Consider the following 22,399-nt stretch of genomic DNA (forward strand, 5'->3'; position numbering starts at 1 on the left):
TCAAGTTATTGCTGGACTTTCAGATGTTGTTCATCTGCTGTAGATAGTTTTCGTACGTCTGTCACTTCTTCTTTTGTCCTCCACTTGTCCAATTTCCTTTGAAGCCCACACTGCACATCCTGCAGAGATATGCCACATTTCAGCTAATTTCTCTTCAGGAATCTCCAAAAGGTGATTCTGTTCATCTGGACGTAGCGTTTTCAGTGGGAGAAACATTTCGTCACTCATCCAAGTGACTTAGATGAGTGACGAAATGTTTCTCCCACTGAAAACGCTACGTCCAGATGAACAGAATCAACTTTTGAGTTACTTACCTGGATGACTGAGAATGCATCAAGACGCTCTTCAGGAATCTTCTTGCTGGGGCAAAATTTCATTAATGTCAAATGAATGATTGTTGGCATTGTTTCACAGATTCAAAAAACACCAAAATGTTTTTTGTGTTTGCAACAATCTGCTAGTATCTAAAGTGTCTAAAGATACAATTGAAATTGTTTCTTTGCTAAGTTGTCAGTTATATGTAGGCACTACACTAGTTTATCCATTGAGTTAGGTGCCTTTTTATGCTGAAATAGGTCATATATTAGTGTAATGTGGATTAAAACAGTCAAGGACAAAATTAAAAATGAGTTAAAGGCATCCAATGTCCAATTAAAAACTCTTCAGAAAGCCTGAAGAACTATTACTCAAGGCAACTTTGAAAATTTGAAGAACATCTGGCTCCTCGGAAACAATATATATAAAGAAATGCGAGGTGGCTCAAGAGACTTGCACAGTACTGCATGCACAATACCAGCAGAGAAAGAACATTTTAAATGATGGGGAACTGAAGTCTGTTCATGAAATACACAGAAATAACTTGTTCCTCAAAGAGGCATTTTATTGTTCCAACTGAATGTAATCGCAAATTGCATCATCATGCAAATTACAAGGTAAAGTTGAAGACATATATTAAGTAGTTGCAGAGAAAATTACAGAGCTGATTCACTTTATATAAATCAAATTCAGACAAGAGCATCAAGAGCGTGCTAATAATGTCAGCCTGTTAATGTGAGGGTGTGGAGTGAAACTGCAGAAATCTGCAGAAAGGGGCGGGGAATGTACAGAAGCATGCTGAGGACAGATGAAATCCTGCTAAATGACTTTGGCTTCTCCACTCTGAACATATGGCAGTATATCTTCCGTATCCACAAACACTGTGCACAGCATGACCTTAACTTAAGCCAAATTACCAACACTGGCCCAGTAGTGCGAGATCTATCATGTATGTCTTTGCAACTTCACAACTTCTCAAAACTTTAGGTAAAAGAGTGCAGTTTGCCAAGATTCCTCATTTTCGGTAAAATGATTTATAAATCGATATATCAGTGTTTTTTAAACATAGATCATTAACACAACAAAGAATGCAGTCTAACAAAAATCATGCCATTTCAATAATTTAAAAACACGAGGAATAAAAACGCAGAAGAAAATCATTCAAATATCAAGCTCGGGTAATAAAATCTGTTCATTTTTAAATGTTAGATCCTGAGAATTCCCCTTGTTACACAGCAGCAGATCCATGAAACTCATATGTACTGAAACTGTGCCGATGGTATCACAAGTAAAGGTATCTGATCGTTGGGACTGACTCGCAGTCCTCGTCTTCAGAAAATGACGGGATTAATTCCAGCATCTTCTTATGTGGAGGGATGTCTTCCTTTGTTACCTCCTTCACTACATCAGACACCCTGCAAAAAAATAAAATAAATAAATCATAAGCTATTCTAAATAATAATGTGGAAATCAAAGTTTGTGTTGAACAACAGCATATTCTCACTATTAATCAGGTGCTCCTACTAATACCTCTTTTGTAGTATATATCTCCATATGGCTTTACATTGCATGAAAAATCTTAAACATAACTAATAACTAGCAGATAGAAGAAAATTAACCCCAATAACAAATGCATTGTCCAAGGTTTTATGTTCCCTTTTCACTGGTCCAAGCTCTGGACAGGGTGACTGCACAGGAAGTGAATACTCCAGAGGACATTTATCTTGTATGGTCTGCTGTCCACATGGCCCGCAGTCTGCACCTCTCTCTCCCTGTGGGTTAACCTAATCATAACAACAACACCAGCTCCCCAGAGACTTGAGCTTCCAGTACTCACAATATTATTTTGGCAGACGGGACTAATAATCGAATGTTTCAGTTTACCCAGTGAGCCATTGCCTATAAAGTTTGGAGGTGAAAAGTGATTTATTACATTTCCCTCCTACTCTCTTCAAGGAATCGAAAAATCCTGCAGGGTCTTTATTTAACTGATAAGGAGAGTTTGCAGCACGAGTCATCTGATTTATTTCAAACACCCTGGAGCTAATGAAACATGCCTTTAATTTGCTGCAGCATTGAATGGGTCAAATACCATAGCTTCTTCTAAAACGCAGAAAAAGAATGTCACGCTCATTTTATTCTTTAACGTCTTTCCTCAACAAACAGAAGGAAACCCGAGGAGGAGTTTCAGTCATCTGTGTTTAGTGATGCGTGTTAGTGTGTCAACATGCTCTCTCCTCACCGGCTAGGAGGAAACACCTCATTAGGCTCTAAACAAACAGGAGACTGTTGCTTATTGTGACTGTTTATATGTGCAGCAAAGGTCACGTAAAGGTAGTGATGGGCAGTTTGTACTGTATCTGTGTTTTAAGACATACCTCTTCTTCAGCCTCTCTTTGTGTCCATTGAATAAGACAGAATTCCCATAGAAAAGACTGCAGACATTCAAGTTGCACTTTTCCTGCACAAAGACAAATAGTCAAGATTAAATCTGCAGTACAGTATAATAAGCACATTAGCCATGACAGTAAACACAGATAGAGTGCACGCAGTAACAAAGACTGATGTCCTTCTGCAAGGACACCAGTCTGCAGAGCTGTAAGTCTGCAGCAGTTCAGAAAACTCCACAAGCAAACTAAGGAAACCCAGTGGTTAAAAGGTTAAAAGAAACAACTGGAGCACTGAGAAGACGTGCCAATTTATTTTCCCTTTGCTTCCTCAGAAAACATAAATTCAATACCATCAATAAACCAAATGTCTGTTCAGAGCAAGATTGCAAGCACCTAACAAATAGGCTGGGTGTGCTGTGCTCGGATGTTCTGGTTGAAACAAACATATCTCATACGTATGATGAAGACAGTGACTCAGAGATCAAATGTACAGTGTAGAAAAGTAATAAAGATCGCACTAAAAACAGGAAGAGTTACAATGGGATGTTAAGGATGGGTTTTCCATCACTGCATTCTAGGATACGACATTCAGGTCAACAGTCAGCTGTACCACTCTATCTGGGATGGAAGTGACATCCTGAAATTAAACGGCTTGCCATTCCTCACAGTAGAGGACTGAATTCAGTATCATGTGCTGCTCTTGTCTTTTGTTACTGGTGATAAGATGGACAACCCAGACCGTGGTTAAAGTACAACAGTGTCAAAGTTGCCTTCAACCAAAGCACAGCTCTAATCTGAACTGCTGAGAGGACTTAAAAGGTACAAAAACTGTGGCAAAAACAGTGCAGAAACAGGAAAATGCAACAGTTATGACAAGCTTTTCAGTTAAACTGTTCACTGCATGAATTTGTAGATCTTATTTTCAAAAGTATTGTTTTAGTAATAAAAGGAGCAATTACCTGTTTACTTATCAAAGCCAGTCTTTAACCCACTACAAATTTCAATAGCAAGAAGATTTTTATTCTCTAATGCTTATTCACTGTAATTTTTATTTCTCTGAGAGGGTAAGTGTAAAATAGCAAGTCAGGTTATACTGGATATATAATGGACGTTGTGTAGAGGGGTGGAAAGGTTAATAAAAAAAATCATGCAGCAGCACCCGCTGTGAAGAAAGTGTGTTTCCTTGCTGAAAGAAATAAGAAGGCCATACCCTGATACACTGGAACAGATCCTCCAAGGTCATTTCCTGCTGACCACTTCTTCTGCCCTCAACGAGGAAGTCATCCCACAGGCTGAATTTCTTTCCTGCAACCTGATGATAGACATATTACATACAGCAACACTCACACGGACAAAGATGACAGACAAAGTACTGCTTGCTGTGAGGGATGTGCAGAAAATGGTTAAGTCCATAACAAGAGTCCTGCATGCTCAAAGACAGAGAGACTGCATTTTTCATTGGTAGAGCAGCTGAGAACAATCAGCACTCTAGAACCGGCCACACTAAGGTCAAGAAGCTTCTTCCTCATATACGATGAAGGGCACTTTTCTCAAGTTACATCTTTGAAACTTCACAGTTTATGATCTGCACCAGTAGAATCTACATTCATCCATGTGATGTTGTGTGTTTGCATCTTTATAAAAGTAAAAAATAAATCTAAAAAATCTGTGTGAATATAAATGTGTTGCAAGAGAAACAACATGGGAATTTCTCCACAGACTGCTAGATTGTACTTCACTTTGTTGACATTTTAAATCTGAGGGACTATTTTCTTTCTCAATTTCCTGAAGTTTTTGAGTCTAAGTATAAAGACATCCATTGTTTGAACTCTTCTTATTTCCACTGTAAGGACCGTGCCTTAAGGATATTCAAGGTATATTTGCACAATTTGATCGGCAACCTTTCCAAATGTCCTTAAATGGCCACATTAAGGTTGAGTTAATTGGCACTTAAGACAATAAACTAAAACAAATTGGAATTTTAATAGTTTTGCTGGTATTATATCATTATATTGAGCAGTGGCCAAAGTGAAATGATTGATCTGATTTTAATTTTACAGCCTACAATACAACAGAGGCCAAAAACAAAAGGCACTGCCTTCAAACCCCTCGCTTTCTCATGGGATCAGATTGTAAATTAAGTTATTTATAAGGTCAATAGGATTAATCTTTGACTTTGCACATTGAGACAGATTAATTAAACCCTTGTAAGCATAAACAATGCATTTGCCACTGGACCTATTGTTCATCACTTGGCGCTATATGCGTACCCTAAACATGATAATCCACATATGCAAGATCTAAGGGAAAAAAACATCACTTGGTGGAAATGGATCAGAAATCCTCACGTGCAGAAATTAAGTCTAAACATGTCACGTAGTCAGTCGACTCTGCTCACATACAGACGCTGTCTGCTAGGAGAAGTTGTGAAGATCAAAAGTTGGCTCGAGCTGAGAATACCAAAACTCTGGCTGAACCTGGGTCCAATTATCTCTGCTTCAGCAGCCAAGGGGAACTTTTTGACTAGCCCTTACAACTCCCACCACTTATGAGGTTTGAGGCTATGGAGACACACTCGAGACATACTTTTACCCAAGTCTCACTGGACGTGATGTCGATGTCCTTTGTCCCAGTTTTCAGACAAAGCACACTTTTGTAAATGGACTAATAGTTAAATACTTTTCTACTCTATTTGAGCAGTTAAAATGCTTTCTTGCATTTCGTTTGCAAGATGTGCATCATAAGGGTGGACATGTCAGCTTATGTTAACGTGTGACTAGCATCAATTGTTAGTACAATCCTAAACTATCCACGGAAAGAACAAGAACTAGAACCTGAACACATCTAAGAAAAGAGGATTATTTTATGACCTTGCACATGCAACATCACTGTTGGACTGTAAAGTAGATCGTGTGTTTTCAGTGTACCTATGCTTTTGTGTGCAGTTGCTCTTTATACACAATGCAAAGCAGGCATGCAGTCTATTTTCATTCCCACTCCTCCTTTCCTCTCTCGCAAGTCTGTCACCCAACTCTGGGGGGGAACTAAAAGCCAATCAGCTACCATGGTGACGTCAACTATTCACAGTACAACAGGAGTGAAAAAATAAACGAGAATGCTGGAAACTAACAGGCCGCTGGAAACAATTACAAACGGTTTCCCACAAGCACAAATGCAGTATCTTTCTGTCATGGAACTTCCGCAATAAAAACAAAAATGCCCCCACAAAACAGTTCTTTCTAGGGAACCAAACGAAATGTGGATCAGAAAGTAATTGTTTTTGTCTTAAACTGCCAGACTGGGGACACTGTTAAGAGACTTTTACCTGCACTTCTGAAGTGGTTATAATTAAACTGCATGCACTTATAGTGGATAGTGTATATACTATAAAAGCTGGGAAAGGTCATCTTGAGGTTAGAGTTTAGAATTACTGTCTGACAGCCCTCCTGTTATGTTGAGAATAGTGCAAATGACAAATTCCTCCCAAGTGTTGCTTGGTGGTTTATCACAGCTGCACATATTCAGTTGAGACTTGTAGTTGAGTATCAGGTTGTCGAACCTCAAAAACCACTTTATTAAGGATTCAATACTGGCTATAAGTGTGCTTTTAGGTTTACTGCTGTGTGTCTATTGTTGTATGTGGTACAAATTAAGCTGTTGTGTACAGTCTAACTTCAGAAGATGAGAACGAAGCAAATAGCTATTTCATCAGCCTGAGGGACATAAATTCAAATTGATGAAAATATGGTGAAAATACAGTATATAATTTTTTTTCATCTGCTCTATAGTCTTTTTATTATAAAGAGCTTCAAACCTCCCCATAAAACTTGAAAGAAACATTTTTTCCAGAACAAAACCAGACTTGCTTCATGTGTAATATTTCTGGCTCTGATCTGTCCTCCCCCTGCTTTTCATTCTCACTCTACAGAGCCCTTCAAACAGTCTGTGAGGTTGTTTTTGGTTTAATGAAATGAAGCTTTTCTCAAATACTCCATCAGTGTTTGTGACTTCTCCATAATTAACTACAATGCATGATGTAAATTCTCTCTCCGTGCGCGTTCAGATATGAAGTTCCCCAACATCTGACATTAACAGCCAAACGTGCAGGCTGCTTCCTCTTGTTGACAGGAAGCCCAGTGATCCCCCCTTCTCTTCCTGACAGACAGTATTTTATCTATGTGAAAACAGGCCATATACAGTGCCAAAATCATACACACACTGAACGTGGGATTAAAAAACACACACACAATATATAAATCCTCACCCCCTTAATAATATTAAATGTAATCAGCTGATTCCATAAGATATAAATGTGTATTATCACATAAACATAGGTGAGTACTGACATCAATATGGCCTACAGACAAAAATGACCTTTTAGCAATACATGTAAGCAAGTGGGAAATTAAAAGCCATCTCAAAGTGAATGGGAGCTACTTTTCTGTGCGTACACTTTGCAGACTGACATGAAAAGGTCAGAAGGACCTGGCTCACAAAGTGTTATTTCAAGTGAGTCAGCACAGTATTTGACTCTTTAAAAAGGACAAAACCCCCCACAAAAGTAGACCAAGATTTCCAAAATCTGACCCAACAATCAAAGGCTTAATATCACTGGACACAAATGAGTGTTTTCTTTTTCTATTTTGTTTGCTTGTTTTCTAGATTACATGTTTTGGTTTTAGTCACTGTTAACAGGGCTGTTAACAACATATGACATGATACACAATACAGTCTTTTGTGATAACATATGCAATTGATTGATGGAGCCCAAAAATAGATGCCTCCATCTACAGATATGAGAGCAGGAGTGCAGTCTGAGGAAGTTTAGCTCATGAACCTGATAAGGAGGTAAAATGAATCCCAATCTAACTGAAGCCCATTTTTGCTGGTTATTGTGAACAGAACCAAGCATTTGAAGAAATATCATAATGTGTTGTTCATAATGTCTATTTCAATCTTGCCCTTTGAGACAATGAGCACTTTCGGAGACAGGAAGCGACCAGAGACCAGTATGAAAACTTTGATAAGCCCTCCTACTTTCAGCCTGCACAAGAACCACTTCTGCACAGGCACGCTCCTGTCTCAGCTTCACTTGCTGGCAAGAATCCCAACAGTGGAAATATTTTTACAACCCATTGAGGCTTGAGGCCTGTTTCTTCAAAGGCATCTATTTTCCTTTAGAAGCCCTCAAAGAGAGCTTTAGAGGAGGCAGATGGAGGATCTGTGTGGTCTCTTTAGATCACATTTTCATCTTGATCTCTTTAAGCTTCTTGTAGCTTTCCTTTTACAGACATTCTGGTAGCATTTCAATAAGATCCAATGTTCTAGATACATTCTTAAATGAACCTGAAGGTCAAATTGCTCTCCACTGCTGATGATTACTGAATGTGATATTGACTGCAGTTTAAGCATATATTTGTTTTTTTGTTTTTGTCAAGGATGATTTGTGACAAAAGGATAGCAAGAAGGGTGAAGGGTAAGGTTTACAAGATGGTATTGAGGTCTTCTATGATGTATGGTCTGGAGAGGTGGAGGTGAAGATGCTAAGACTTTTATTGGAATTGAATTAGAAATCATAGGATATAGGGATAGCTCAGGCTAAGCAGTTTGGAAAAAGCCTAAAGGGGCAAAACTGAGATGGTTTGGGCATGTGCAGAGGAGGTATAGTGGATATGTTGGACAAAAGATGTTGAAGATGGAGTTGCCAGGCAGGAAGGAAAGAGGAAGATTTCAGAGAAGGTTTATAGATGCAGTGAAGGAAGCAATATAGAGGTTTAGTGTAACATAGGAGGATGCTAGGGATAAAATCTGCTGTGTCCTTAGCTAAAGGGACCAGCTGAAATAAGAAGATTTCAGCTATATGAAATTCATAATAACCATTATTTAGATCATAGGTCATATAGGTCACCTAGGGATGGGTACCGGTATCCGGTGCCATAATGGCACCGGTTCTGACACAAACGGTAGTAACCAGACTGAAAAGCAGCACACATTTCGGTGCTTTATTTCGGTGATTTTTTCCCTGAGATGTCATACACTTTGGATTCTAGCCAATCATTTTACCTTTGCAAGCGTAGTAGGCGGGCCCAGGTACTTACGTTCTTTTAGAGCAGAGCTACAGATTAAAAATGTCCAAGGCGAAGTGGTCAAAAGTCTGGCTGTACTTCACAGCAAAAGATGCAAACTCAGCAGCCTGCAACAAGTGCTTTAAGGTGATACTGTCCAAAAGAGGTAACACCTCGAATCTGATGAAACACCTGGTGACGTATAGCATTTTGTTAAAAGCCGAGAAATGCGCCGTATTTGATAGCTTGCTGCGAGACCTCACACCGAGCACATCTACTGTGGGTGTGGTGCCTGTTATCGGACGTGGAATTAGCAACATCCCCCAAAAACCCGAAAAGGAGAGTCCTGGTCCCTATCCCTGCCAGCGTAGCAGAAATGATGACGGATGCTGATGGCAGCAGCAGCCGTTCTTCTCTGCATGAGTAGCTTCATGTTGTTCGTGTGTAATTTACGTTGAGTAGGCTATCCACGTTATTACATTAATGCACGTAAGGTGAACTAGCAAACGCCGTCGTAGTTACATGCGGCTGTCTTGTTGTTTGATGGCAGATACTCCCTTCACCCTGGCCAAAAAGGCTAAAATGACCAAAGAAAAAGTGGAAACAGTTAAACATGAGAGGTTTTTGGACAAAGTTTGTGTTTTTTCCATTGTTTAAGCACTGCTTCCAGCCAAGAGTGATGCCATAAATCCCCTATAGCTGCAGAAAAGGCTAACATTGTTACCTTTTTTTACAAAAAAACAGCTAAACATGAGAGGTTTTTGGACAAAGTATGTGTTCTCCATTCTTTAAGCACCGGTTCGAGCACCATTTAAGCACCAGCACCGTTTCAAAAGTACCGGTTTGGTACTGGTATCGGATAAAACCTAAACGATACCCATCCCTAGTCATATCATAGGTCTTTTCTGGTAGACTGGAAGTTAAATTTTAAGATTAGGTAAAATGCATTTTCTTGAAAATGTAAAAATCATTCAGTGATGCTAGCTAACACCCAGCTCTACATGCGGGGCTTTGGTGTTAGCTCAGATATATATACTGGTAAATTTACCAGAACAATCCTGACTGTAATAATATAGCAATTTTCTTAAATGTCATATATTGAACAATATAAATATTAATATCATATCAATATATAGTATTTTATTAAAGATCAACTAATATCCAATGTGTTGCTTCATAAACTGTCTCTTGACATGATGATGATCATTCAGACTTCCTTTTCTTATCTCTACATTGTTGTTGTTTGCTCTGCAGCACTTTTTTCTAGACTTTACGTTTTTATAGTGGCCTACTTTGATGATGCTTGAAAATTTTCGCTGACCGTTAAAATACATATCGTATCAAACTAAGAATGTGCACAAACTAAACAAACGGCACTAAATTACTAAATACAAATGCTCAATTGAACTGTCAAATGTACAAATACATGGGACTGTAGTATTTTTTATAAAATATCTGTATACGCCATATAGATGTTGATGCTCACTATAGAAAGTTTCAACGAGATTGGTCCATTCATCCAGGATGAGACACAAACATAAATACAAACATACAGTCATTATTGTATGACCAGTGAGCACGTGTGAGACTTAAAATAGTGAAAATAGGCAGCATCTTTCAGTAGATTATTCTTATAGCACAAAACCAAATGACAAAATGACTGAAATGACACATGACCAATCATATAATAACATTAAAAACTAAAAACTCAGTTGTAAAGTGGAAATTCTTCCACTAAGGCTTGTTTATACAATGTTTCTATGAAACCAGAAAACCAATCTCCTTCAGTCCATTTTAGCATTTAAGACTGAAAGATAAGCCTTTGGTGTGCTATCTAATCAAGGCCAAACAGTCCATGATCACTTTAATGCCACATGGTTCCAGATTTAGTGTAAACTGAAAGAGTAACTTTAAAAAAATGTTACATCAGAAACAGTTTTGTTTGTTTTCCTGTTTTCCTTAGTGGGACAACAGTACTGTTATGTAAAATATGCCCTTTGTTCGATTGGAAGTGTCATCTGCTACTTGACCACTATTGATCACCACTCTTCTTTAGGCTGCAGTGAAGAAGCAGATGGCTGGGACCTCCAACTGTTCTATCCAATCCTCTGCAATTATCATACCCCAGAGAGAAGACAAGGATGCCAGCCTGATGCAATTCCCATGCATATTTTTTAAAGCTCCATTAGTATTAAAGATCCTTTTTATTTTTTAAATTTAGGTCCCTTTTTGACAGCTAACTTGTGAGGTACAAATGGTGAAGGCGGTGAAGGCAGAGCGGGGGTAGGAGCAGCGATCAGACTCTTCTCAGGAGAGTGCAGAGTTTGACACACAGACTAAAAGCAGTGAGAAGCTTTGAAAAGGCTTCCATTGACGTGTAAAACAGCAAACAGAATCTCAATGTGACTGTCTTTCAATGAGAAGATAACAGCACTCCACCTGACTGAAAATGACCTGGGGCAGAAGCACTAAGTCAATAAAACCCTTACAAATGGGCCACTGACGTGCTGGAGCCTGTACACACACTCAAACACCAGATGTTTGATGGATTCCCACTTATAAAGCAATGGATTATAATTAAAATGCCTTACAGGGATGCATCTGATTGTGAGACATGCATATGCATTATAATTTTCTTCCATTTGGAATAAGTGCAAATTTCTTTCTGCACATTTCAGTTTTGCCATTTCTTGATGTCTTGCACTTAATACTGCATTACCTACTATGAACATACAGGCAAAGACACATGTATGAACGTACTCTGTGAATAATATGGTAACTAACACGATGTTTACTATTGGTATGAGGCATGTAATGGGACACAGCTCTCTGCAAATCACAGGGATCAGTTCAATAACAGCATACAGCCCTGGGCTCTGTGATCAACATGCCCTTTGTTGCTACGTATTTATTTGTAACATTGATCTGAGCTTTAGAAATCAAAGGTCATGCTCTTTGGTTACATGATGTGATGCTGTATGTAATGATGCAACGTTTTCATGTATTGGCTACTGGAACAAGGTATTGATATTTATAGATCAATATGACATTCAGCTCTTGATGACATTAAATAAGCGTCTCCCTCTTATCCGATGTTGGAATTGAACCCACGGCACCAGTAATTTCCTTTTAGAATATTGGTAATTTGCTCAATCCTGTAAGCCCCACTGGCTCCAATATCACATGCAATGTCCTTTGAGTCTTAATCCTAATTCTTCTCAAACTGTCAGGTGTTTGTCATGTATGTTTTTAAGTCAAATGCTGGATGGATTTCCTAATTTTTGGTATAGACATTTACTCCTTTGTAGTATGAATTATAACCATTTTGGTAATCCCCGACCAACTGGAAGACTAGGCCATTACAAAGCCTCTTTCATCTATTTTAGTTAGCTTTCAACTGAGTAATCACGATCTGAATCAGTCAGACACTTCTTATTTTCATTAGTAGGTAGTACGTGATATCATTAGTAGGTGAAAATTTGGAAAACCACTTATGTGCCACCTGTGACCTTACTATAACATTTTGTTTATGACGTAATAAGAGGGAATGGCTTAGTAATAAGTACTCAAGACATGCTGTCTGACCATGTTAGGATTCAGATGTGTTTATAGTCGTTCTGAATGGCTACACTGGAAGATGCATGAAAAAGTGGGTTTAAATGTCAAATCACTGGTTTCAAAATGTTACAGATAATGGGCCATGCAGACGCCCACTAATTACGTGGGAAACGTGGGATATGGTCTCATTCAGTGTTATCTAAGTTAAACTTAGCTTTTTCTTGAGGTTTCTTGTGTTCAATTAAGGTAAAGAAAGAAAAAGAAGGATGTGAATTGATGGGTAAATTTTAAAAACTCACAACCTCATGAAAAGTGTAGAAACCTGCACTCATCTTGAGTCATTTCCAACCAGTATTGGTACTTTAAAGAGTTTCCAACAGAAGTTGGAACATGGGAAAAATGGATTACCAAGAAGTATGGGAGAAAGGGATAAAGACAAATACTGTAATATTTTTCTGTTTTCATGATGGATTTTTGTATAAAATAATTTGTGAGAATATATATTAATATTGCTCAAACGTATAAATGAAAACAGTGGGGCGCCTCAGGGATCGATTTTCAGGCTGCTACTTTTTAACATTTACAGTCACGTGAAGTTTTCCAGTTTTCAGAGGACTCAATAGGTGTAGAATCACTTTTAGCAGCACAAGCAACTGTTTTCTATATGACTTTATCGGTCTCACACATTTCGTTGAAGGAATATTAACCCACTCATCTTTACAACATTACTTCAGTTCTTTGAGGTTTGCAGTCATTCATTTATAGATGGCTTTCATGACCCAGTTTCAGCCAAGCTTTAGCTGTCAGACAGATGGTCTCAGATTTGACTCTAGAGCACTTTGTTATATAGAGGAGTTCATGGTTGACTCAATGACAGCAAGGTGCCCACATCCTGTGGCTGCAACACAACCCCAAATCATCACACCTCCACCACCGTGCTTGACATTTGGTTTGAGGTGTTTGTGCTGATATACTTGACAGTTGGTTTGAGGTGTTTGTGCTGATATGCTGTGTTTGGTTCTTGCCAAACATGGGACTGTGCATTATGACCAAGCATATCCACTTTGGTCTTGTCTATCAAAAGTACATTGTTCCAGATGTCTTGGAGTTTGTTCAGATGCAACTTTGCAAACCTTAGTCGTAATGCCATGTTCTTTTAAGAGAGAAGATGCTTTCTTCTGGCAACCCTTCCAAACAAACCATACTGTTTTCATCTTCTTCTAGTTGCACTGTTGTGAAATATAAAAATGACCAAGTGAGGCCTGTAAAGTCTGATATTTAGGTCTTGGTTTTTTTCTTGATGTTTTTTTTGCAGTTTTTCTGAGCATTGCTGCTAAATTACGTCCTTTTCTCTCTCTGAGTGATGCAGAGAAACTGATACACGTTCATACGCTTTCATATCTGGTATGCTTTTATATCTAGTATGCCTGATTACTCTAGTGGTATTTGATCTCTCTATATCAAACAATGTATTGTATACAATACAATGTATTCTAGTATCTGTTATTCAGAACTTGGCAGCCAAACTGCTTACTAGGACCCGAAAGAGAAAGCACATTACACCGTAGTAGTCTTTAAACTGGCTGCCTGTCAGTTTCCATATTTAAAATAATCTTACTTGTTTTAAAAGAACTTCGTGATCTTACCCCAGTATATAAGTCTCACTGTGCATTACCCAATGTAGCCCCTCAGGTCCTCCAGCATGAATCTGCTGATAGTTCTGACATGCAGGACACAAAATGCTTGTAGAGGCAGCTTGACAGATCATCAAATTGTTGAAGGGCTAACACAGAGAGACAGACAAGCACCCATTCTCAAAATCACGCCCAATTTAGAATCTCTAGTTAACCTAACTCATGCATGTTTTGGAACAAGAGCACCTGGACAGAACCCACTAAAGCACAGGGAGAACATGTAAAATCCACACAGAGAGCCCCAAGCCTGGATTTGAACCCAGAAACTTGTTTTATTAAACTGTGTTATGTCTAATTAACAGCTTATCACTCATATGTGAAGGACTTTAAAAATCGTAAGAAGACAATTCTATGCTGCATTTCACGTAGAAAGTCATGCATTCTGTCCTCTACATTTGCAATTTAAAATCCAAAACAATTTAATATTTGCACAGAAGAGTTTGAGTGGACAATGAGCAATTCACAACCTTTTCAAAGATTCTGAGTTTTTGAAATCCTACAGGAAAGGTGGAGATCAAGGCCAGTGACGCAGCAGTTTCGACACACACTTGAACACAATTAGTTGAATTGCAGCTGCCATATTGCCCCTGTATTAAAAATGTATGGAAGAGAAAAATACTACTGAGGATAATTTAGCTAGATCGAGCACTGGTGGCTTATCAGTTTGAATAAATGGAGTTTTGTGAGTTTTGAGCTGTACCGCACACTGTGCTAAATAAAAGATCTGGGTAGCGACTTTTATTACCTCCTACAGTCTGTGTTTAACAATGTTCTGGATCTGCTATATCCAGTCTGATCTGATCTGCGTCTGTTGCTACATAAATAAACAACCAGTGCAAAGACACAATATCGTTGTTGATGACACAAAAGGGAAAGAGAAGATAGACGGGGAACTAACGCACAACAATAACAGTACAATGCAGTAGAGAAAACATCTGACTTAACAGCATTCTACCAAAACAATACTGCCTCCAAATAAACCGTGGAAAACAACAGAAGGCACAAGCCGCATATGTTGATCACAGATTACTCATTATCCCACAAGCACTATTCATGTCTGGGTCTTGAGTTACAAACTGCACAATGGCCTCTGCACTCCTCTGGGAATCCAGAAGGCCTTGGATCATATTCACCCCATTTCTTTACTGGCACAGTCCAAGGAGACCAACACATATTTAACCACATGTGAGGCAAATCTCCTCCTTTGTTGTTCTTGTTCTGTCTTTAAGCCATTCCCTGTTATTTGTGTGACAGATGTGTGACTTTCAATTACGCTCAAATCACAAATCAGTTGGCCGTGGGTTTTCTTTTCTACATTTAAAAAAATAAAAAAATAAACAGACACAATGTCTACTCAGCAAATTTAAACAGTCTTCCTTTTTTCAGATTTTTAAATCCAAACAAAGAAGTAAGTTGTGACTAAAAGGTTTATTAGAAACAGAGACTGGAGCAGATGGACATAAAATCCTTGCCTCCTCCTGATTCTCTGCCGACAGCAAGATTACATAGAGTTCTTTGGGAAATCTGGTTTCAATGCACTGCTTCCTGTGAAGGCAGGAAATAACCATCATTTCTGCAGATAATTAACAAAGAAGCGGTGTGACCATTGACCGACGAGCGCCTCCAGAGTCTTGCCTCCAACTCTGCTAATTCAATTAGAGACTGAAAGGGCAAAGTGGGGAAGTGGGGCACCGAGGAAGCGTGAAAGGGCACAAAGTTAGGAGTAGAGTGTGGAGGATGTGTGCACAGGCATGTAAGACGGAGTATTTCCATGGAACACAACTACCAGGCATCCTAGCAGACAAGTAAAGACAGCGTACTCTGATAGAGCGTTGGCAAGGTGCTACAGGGGTTGAAGATTGAGATATTTAACACACAGCTGAAACATGTCCTCCTCTGCCTGCCTCAGGTGATGTTTCTCTGCATTTTAGTGAGGCTGCAGCTCAGTTACAGCTGCACTCATCAATCTTTGCTGCTCTTGAAATGTCCTTTAATGACTTAGTACCAGAAAATCTCATTTAATGAGTCCAACTAGAAACAAAGAGTACATAGTTTTAATTAGATTTTTTTTTTGTCCCTAGGAAGCAGAATTATTATTACTACTGATTATTCAAATATACTTACTATGTTTGATATGTTTACAAACAATGCATTGGACAACATGATTTTTTTTTAAGTTTTGTTCAAGTAAATCTGTTTTGGCCTCACCAACTATTGAGGGAAGTACTGATCTCTTAATGCTCCACTTGCGAGGCACTGAGTTGGTAGAGTACAGCTAGTTAATCACTGTTGGTTTTTTTGGCCCCTAAAACTCTCCCCACTGTAACCTTGAAGGTGAAATGTAAAGGTGGCTTTGGTTTGTAAAATTAAAAAGAAAAACAGGAACCCCCCCATATAAAGCAGTGGGTTATTCCTTCAAAACGAAAATAACCATGTGCTTTGTACAGCTTGGGAAAGGCGATGAAGATAAAGTCATTGCAAAGGCCAGTCCACTCTAGAGTTATTTCCGTAACGTGGATAGTTACGAGCACTGTGATAATTAGATGAATACGGTGCCAGCAGTTACTATGTATTACTGTCTGACTGACTATAGCGGTGGTAACAACAAGCAACAACAAGCTTTTCATGTCTTTATCGTTTCGTAAATTTTTTGCAAACATTTCCAGGCATTTTAGGCCCTGCATGTTTGAAAATAGTCTGCAGCTGCAGCTGACTGTTCTGTGTGAAGGGCACAGAGAGGACATTGTTGCTGCGGCCTTAAACTTGCAGCTGAGGTAGTCACAGAGCTGATTCAACATTTGACTGAATGAGAGAGCTGGCATGGATTATACTATATGGGACAACTGTCGCTCAGTTGGTGGAAAGGGTTGTGTGAGTATTTGCCCTTCAATCCCTGGCTCCTCTGTGTGCCAAGTGTCCTTGGGTGGAGGACTGAACCTAAAGTGGGACCTTTTTAGTGAGCAACTCTGCCATTTTTGTGGAACTGCAAACATTTTGTGTTTACCAGGCATGTTCACTGCCAGCTTTAGGACCAGAACACAGATGGAAAAACTCATATTTTTTACAGTATAAAAAACATGTTTCTGCTTCTCTAAAAAGAGACTACTTTGGTTGCAAAAATGTCTCCTTGTATGGAAGTCTTTGTGAAAACTACCTTGCTGCTGCTCGTCATGTCTGGTTTAAAAAAAATGTCAATACATTTTGTCGATGCACAAAATGCTTGGCTCGAGGTTTCACAGTGGGACTTATGGGACTAATGGTTGGCTATGTGCACCTTTTAATTACAGTCAGCAGTCTATGGCTGTATTATATTATGATCCTTTAGTAAAAGAGGTTTTAGGAACTTGTTACTCTAGGTCTGCCTTTGATGTCTGGGCCTTGTCTCCCCAACTGAAAAACATAACATAGGGAGGAATGCTACGCAAAAGAGTGTTGAGCAGACAAGGACAAACCTCTTGTTTACATATCTCTACCTCTATACAGAGCACAGCAGCAGGGAAATACCAGGAAATTTTCATATTTCGCCAAACAGCTGCAAGAAATCCTGGAAAATTATTAAGACAATGGGGGCATTGGGAGGCATTTATTTTAGTTTAAGAGCTAAGTTAAAGGGTTATTTAGTGACAGCTGTGTATGACCACATTAAAAACACATTTTCCATAAGGACTTAGGCGATCAGAACTGTGGCACTACAGGTAAAGTTATGATGACTGCCCAGAATCTAGCAATGGAGTAATGTCATTAACCTCACTTTGGAACAACACTGGGTGGCCCACCTGCACAACCAGCAAGATGTGACTGTTGTTACTTGATATTAATGAACTGAGACTGATCTCATAAGGGGAGAGGTCTTAGCCATTGCAAAAGTAAACTGAGACCTTAATACTGCATGTCTGATCAGTGATTTTTAACAGCTGCATGCCTGCAGTTGCTTCAAAGGCTGTCTCCCAAAAACTCTAATCTTAGATTAGAGAGATAAGAGAATATAAAAGAAATGGCTTTGCCTTCTGTGTCGTTGTCTAATTTATAATATCTAAAATCATTTATATGTACACCATTTATGTATATTTCCACACTCATTTATTTCAGCACATCAATGCGTTAATCAAGGATTGCAGGACTCAGAAATCTTATGTTATGTGATCTCTTTAACTAGTCACATGATATCTACACCACATTCATGCATAGGGGATGTTTACAGGGAATCAATTTGTTAAAAAATATCTATATATCAACAAAGGAATAGACACCCTGGACCTTTGACCCCGGGTGATTAAGTTAGTCTCATACTGGATATCTGAGGCCAAAATCTGTTTCAATATTTAGGTTAAATTATTATTGGCTTTTCATGAATCCATAACATAAACAGTTGTGATAAGGATCCCTTAAAAAGGTTAATAAAAACTTTGCCAATTACAATCTCATAAATAAAATTATCCAATTTATTTCCACTAGTCAAAATATATGTTGTTGCTGATATACTCATGATAATGACATGTGCACATTCAAACTATTTTTGCAATAAATAGAGGGATGAGAAACTAGAATTGATGCCATATTGAAAGAGTAAATACAAACAAATAAAGAGAGACTATCAATTACAAAGCTTGGTATAAATTATGAATTTAAAGTAATCACAAAAACCAAAATGTTTTCTTTGGCACTATGTCCCACATTATATGGCTGAAGGTTTGGCAGCTAACCCTCATTCTCTGTTTCTCATATAATTGCATGTGTGTTCCTGATATATGAATGTCTTCCGGTATTACTATAGGATTTATCTTTAACTCTAAAAATGCTGTTCTGGCTGTGGGTGTCCTGTCTCCTTTGGGTCCTCTGTTGAATAAACAAAAGCTTAAAACCCAGAGCCTCAACCCATGAAGAAAGAGCCTGCGTCTGAAAAATTTAATGTCTGCCCATCTGTCCAATTCAGTACTTGAATACTTGAATAAACCTTCTGGCTGGGATAATGTCAGCTACTCTGTCACTGTGACTGATTATTTTAATGACTGACTCTATCCAGTGTCCCGTGCTGCTTTGGAAATGTTAATACATCTAAGAAAATTTCAGAAGGCATGAAAAAATAGAAAAGTATATGCAAACATCAACAAATTTACAGGCAACAACTGTAAGAACGGAGAGAGGAAGAAGGCACGTCTGGAACCTCCAAACCTCCAAAAGTCACAGCTGCTTCTGTCATCATGACAGCGTTTTATGCAGAGGCTGAATTTCCCCCTGTAACCACAGCTGAAACCAGACCCACAATGTCTCAGAGTACCCTCAAGCCCCACAGGACACAGTTACCCCAACTACTGACCCTGTCAGAGGTTTAGTGCCCTGAGTGGGAAAGCTGGAGCATTCCAGTCTAGTATTTGATTACCTCCAGAGATGACCTACAGTGAGATGTAAGAGTGCTGTAAAATTAATTGGCATGATATTCTCTCAAACCTGACCTTAAATGTGTCTAGCATGTGGTACTGAGCCCAGAAGGACACTGGCTTCAGGGAATAGGGTTGCTTTGAATTCACTTAATTTGTCCAAACATGCATGGATCTGTTTTATGTCTTGCCTGCACTGAAATATGCTAAGGATTATACTGAGCTAGTTAAAGAATGGGCTTACAGTATATTCAAGATACTGAGGGTCAAAAGTGGGTTTTTACTCTGAGAGCACTCATTCATGGCTTAATGCTTTCCACTAAAAAAGGAAGGACATGAATCTACAAAGAACCCACCAGATTTATCCTCAAAATAGACAGGTTTAAATTATGAAAGTACGTTACACAGTAAGGGTCTGTCAGACTTTATGAAGTGCCTTACTCAGGTCCTATATGTGACTGAAAGCTTTATTGATCTCTTCCCTAAAACCACTATAACTAAAATAAAGCTGTGGTCATATGGAGCTGTTACTCACTTCAAACTGCTGAGGCCGGCTCGGCTGGGACATGACAAAGTACTGGACGGCCAGGTTGATGTAAGCCGTGCGGTAAGAGCTGATCTTTTGGTGACCCTGAACCAGCTTATACAGCTCCAGGCACATGAGGCCTGCCACCGCGGCTGTCGTGGTGGCTATGGCAGGGATGATCCTTCCGGCAATGCGCTTACTCTGCAAAGGTGACAGTGGAACGTTCACTTTCACATCGCAGTGTCATGTAGTGGCAAGAAAATATTTCAGTTATCTTCAGTCACTTTCAGTACAATCCTAACGTGATCCAACAAATATAAACTCGTGTTTTACAACATTTCACTGGTAGAAAGAAACTTAATTTGTTTACTCTGTTAGTTCTGAAGTACTAGAAGTTGTCTTTTATTTTAGTTACAGGTATGTTTACAAGTAATTTCATGGCTTATCAGTCAATTAAGACCTGTCCCCTTGTTACGTATGGACATATAAATCAGATATAACATCTGAAGTTGATTCAAAGTTCTGAATTCGTATTTTATAGCTTTTCACTTCAACTTTAACCCTGGAGAAACCATGGGGTCAAATTTGACCCCATGGTTTCCCTAGAAAACCAGTGGGGTCGGCTCTGACCCCATGGGTTCTCCAGGGTTAATATGAGGCACTTTATTGCATTATTGTTGGGTCTTTGCCTTACAATATAAAGCGTCTTGAGGCTACTGTTGTTGTGATTTGGTGCTGTATAAATAAAATTGAATTGAATTGAAAATATGAAGAAAGCAAAATACACCAATCACAAATTTTAAAGAAAAACTTTATAATGTACAAGGTTGTACAAGAAACCAGATTAAACTTTGCCAGAAAAATATCTAAAAGAACCTGCACAGTTCTGAAAAAAAAAACATGGACATAAAGATGAACTTGTTCCAGAGTGATGGGAGGGCAAAAGTATAGAGAAGGAGAGAAACAGCTCATGATTCAGAGCATGCCACCTTGTCACACATGATGGAGGCTAGGTTATTTCATGGGTAGGGATGGATGCCAGTGGATCCGGGCCACTATTGATGATTAATGATGTGACTGCTGACAGAAGCAGCAGGATGATTTCTGAAATGTACTGGTCTTTACTCTCTGCTCAGATTTAGTCACATTTTTCCAGAACTGAGTGGACAAAGCAACTAAATCTTAGTCCATCAAAACATGGACCTAGCTGTATATACATACATATACACAATATACTGATGATGTTGCATGATGAGTATTTTTACCTTTGACAGTTACAAATATATTAGAGTCTAGCCCTCATGTGGTCTTGCATTACTGATATACTGTATGTTTATTATGTATTGGTTAAATTGTGACTAAAGGAGAAGTTATTTGCAAACAAGACGCAAAATGTGGAAATGTCTGATTACACAAGGCAAACTCTGTTTTGTCCCCCATCTCCTAGGGGTAACTCCCCCCCCCATCCATGTTCATGTCTTGGCTGTGTATGTCACTGTGGCAGCTGGTACAAGGCCTGGCTCAGGTGTCACCTCCCAGGCGACAGGTAAAGTGCCGTGATTAGTTCTGCTCTGTGAACAATAGGTGAGGGGTCTGTTTTTGTGGCTTTAGGGCAGGTGTGTGCAGCACCTAGGAAAAACATGACCTACAGGGAGGGGGAGCAGTCGGCAGGTCTGTTTTGTCTCATTCGCCCCTCGGCTCAGCTTCATCTCTTAGATCTTTGTCCATATTTTTCTTTTATTTTTACTATGTATACATACAATTACTGACCTTGTGACGATCAGCTGCAGGGATGTCATAGTTTTCTGCTCTCAGGTTAGATGCAGCAACAATGTAGTCCATGTGGAAATTGCTGTCATCATCCTGTATGAGTAGGAACATTAAATATTTTTTAATTAAGATATAACACTATGAAGCTTAATACCCATGAACAGCAATTACATATAATGACAAAAAACAGAAGGGCAGCTTAACAGTATTAACAACATTATAAATTGCTAGTGGGACAGTTCAAAGCCACGTCCACGTCCAGTGACATACTCAGTGATGTCATTCTCTGTGCCCTCTTTGAGCTTTGCCTGCTTTGTTGTTATGTCGCTTCAGTCACTCTGATATATGACTTAGTACCCTGTCAGAAAGCAGTGGAAATCAGATTCCTGTTGTGATCGACGTGGCCAGTGAGGTCATGCCTCTGCTAGTGCGGCTCTACAAAAGCTAGGAGGTGACTGTCACTCCAGGTTTGCTTTAGGGGTTGTGAGGAAGCTCCAAGCTGGCAACCTGATGCCTTTGAAACCCTCCTACACACATTCCATCTATCCACAGCCTGACCAGGGCACAGAGGGATAAAGATGAAGAGAAGTGGGTTTGGGAGTCTTGTTCTTATTCAAGACAACATTTGATATTTAGCTGACTTACCTCATGCACCTTCATTAGAGCCTCTCTTGGTTGATTGCATGTGTTATCAGAATCTCAT

At 39.1% G+C, this 22,399-nt stretch overlaps 1 protein-coding gene across 1 annotated transcript in view; it reads right to left on the reverse strand.

Annotated features, from left to right (window-relative positions):
• Positions 1 to 855: 855 nt before the first annotated feature.
• The window catches only part of uba7 (ubiquitin-like modifier activating enzyme 7), a 33,193-nt gene continuing 11,649 nt past the window's right edge, over positions 856 to 22,399 (reverse strand). Inside the window, exons 20-24 of the mRNA XM_042223053.1 lie at positions 21,697 to 21,789; positions 19,936 to 20,127; positions 3,916 to 4,017; positions 2,694 to 2,776; positions 856 to 1,730 (exon numbers count right to left, since the gene is read on the reverse strand). Of these exons, the coding sequence (XP_042078987.1) occupies positions 1,598 to 1,730; positions 2,694 to 2,776; positions 3,916 to 4,017; positions 19,936 to 20,127; positions 21,697 to 21,789 (603 nt within the window). The 3' untranslated portion in view covers positions 856 to 1,597. The remainder of the gene's footprint in view (positions 1,731 to 2,693; positions 2,777 to 3,915; positions 4,018 to 19,935; positions 20,128 to 21,696; positions 21,790 to 22,399) is intronic.

The sequence above is a fragment of the Haplochromis burtoni genome, unplaced genomic scaffold (assembly GCF_018398535.1).
Source record: "Haplochromis burtoni strain Fernald_Lab_line unplaced genomic scaffold, NCSU_Asbu1 Contig_100, whole genome shotgun sequence".
Classification (NCBI taxonomy): domain Eukaryota; kingdom Metazoa; phylum Chordata; class Actinopteri; order Cichliformes; family Cichlidae; genus Haplochromis; species Haplochromis burtoni.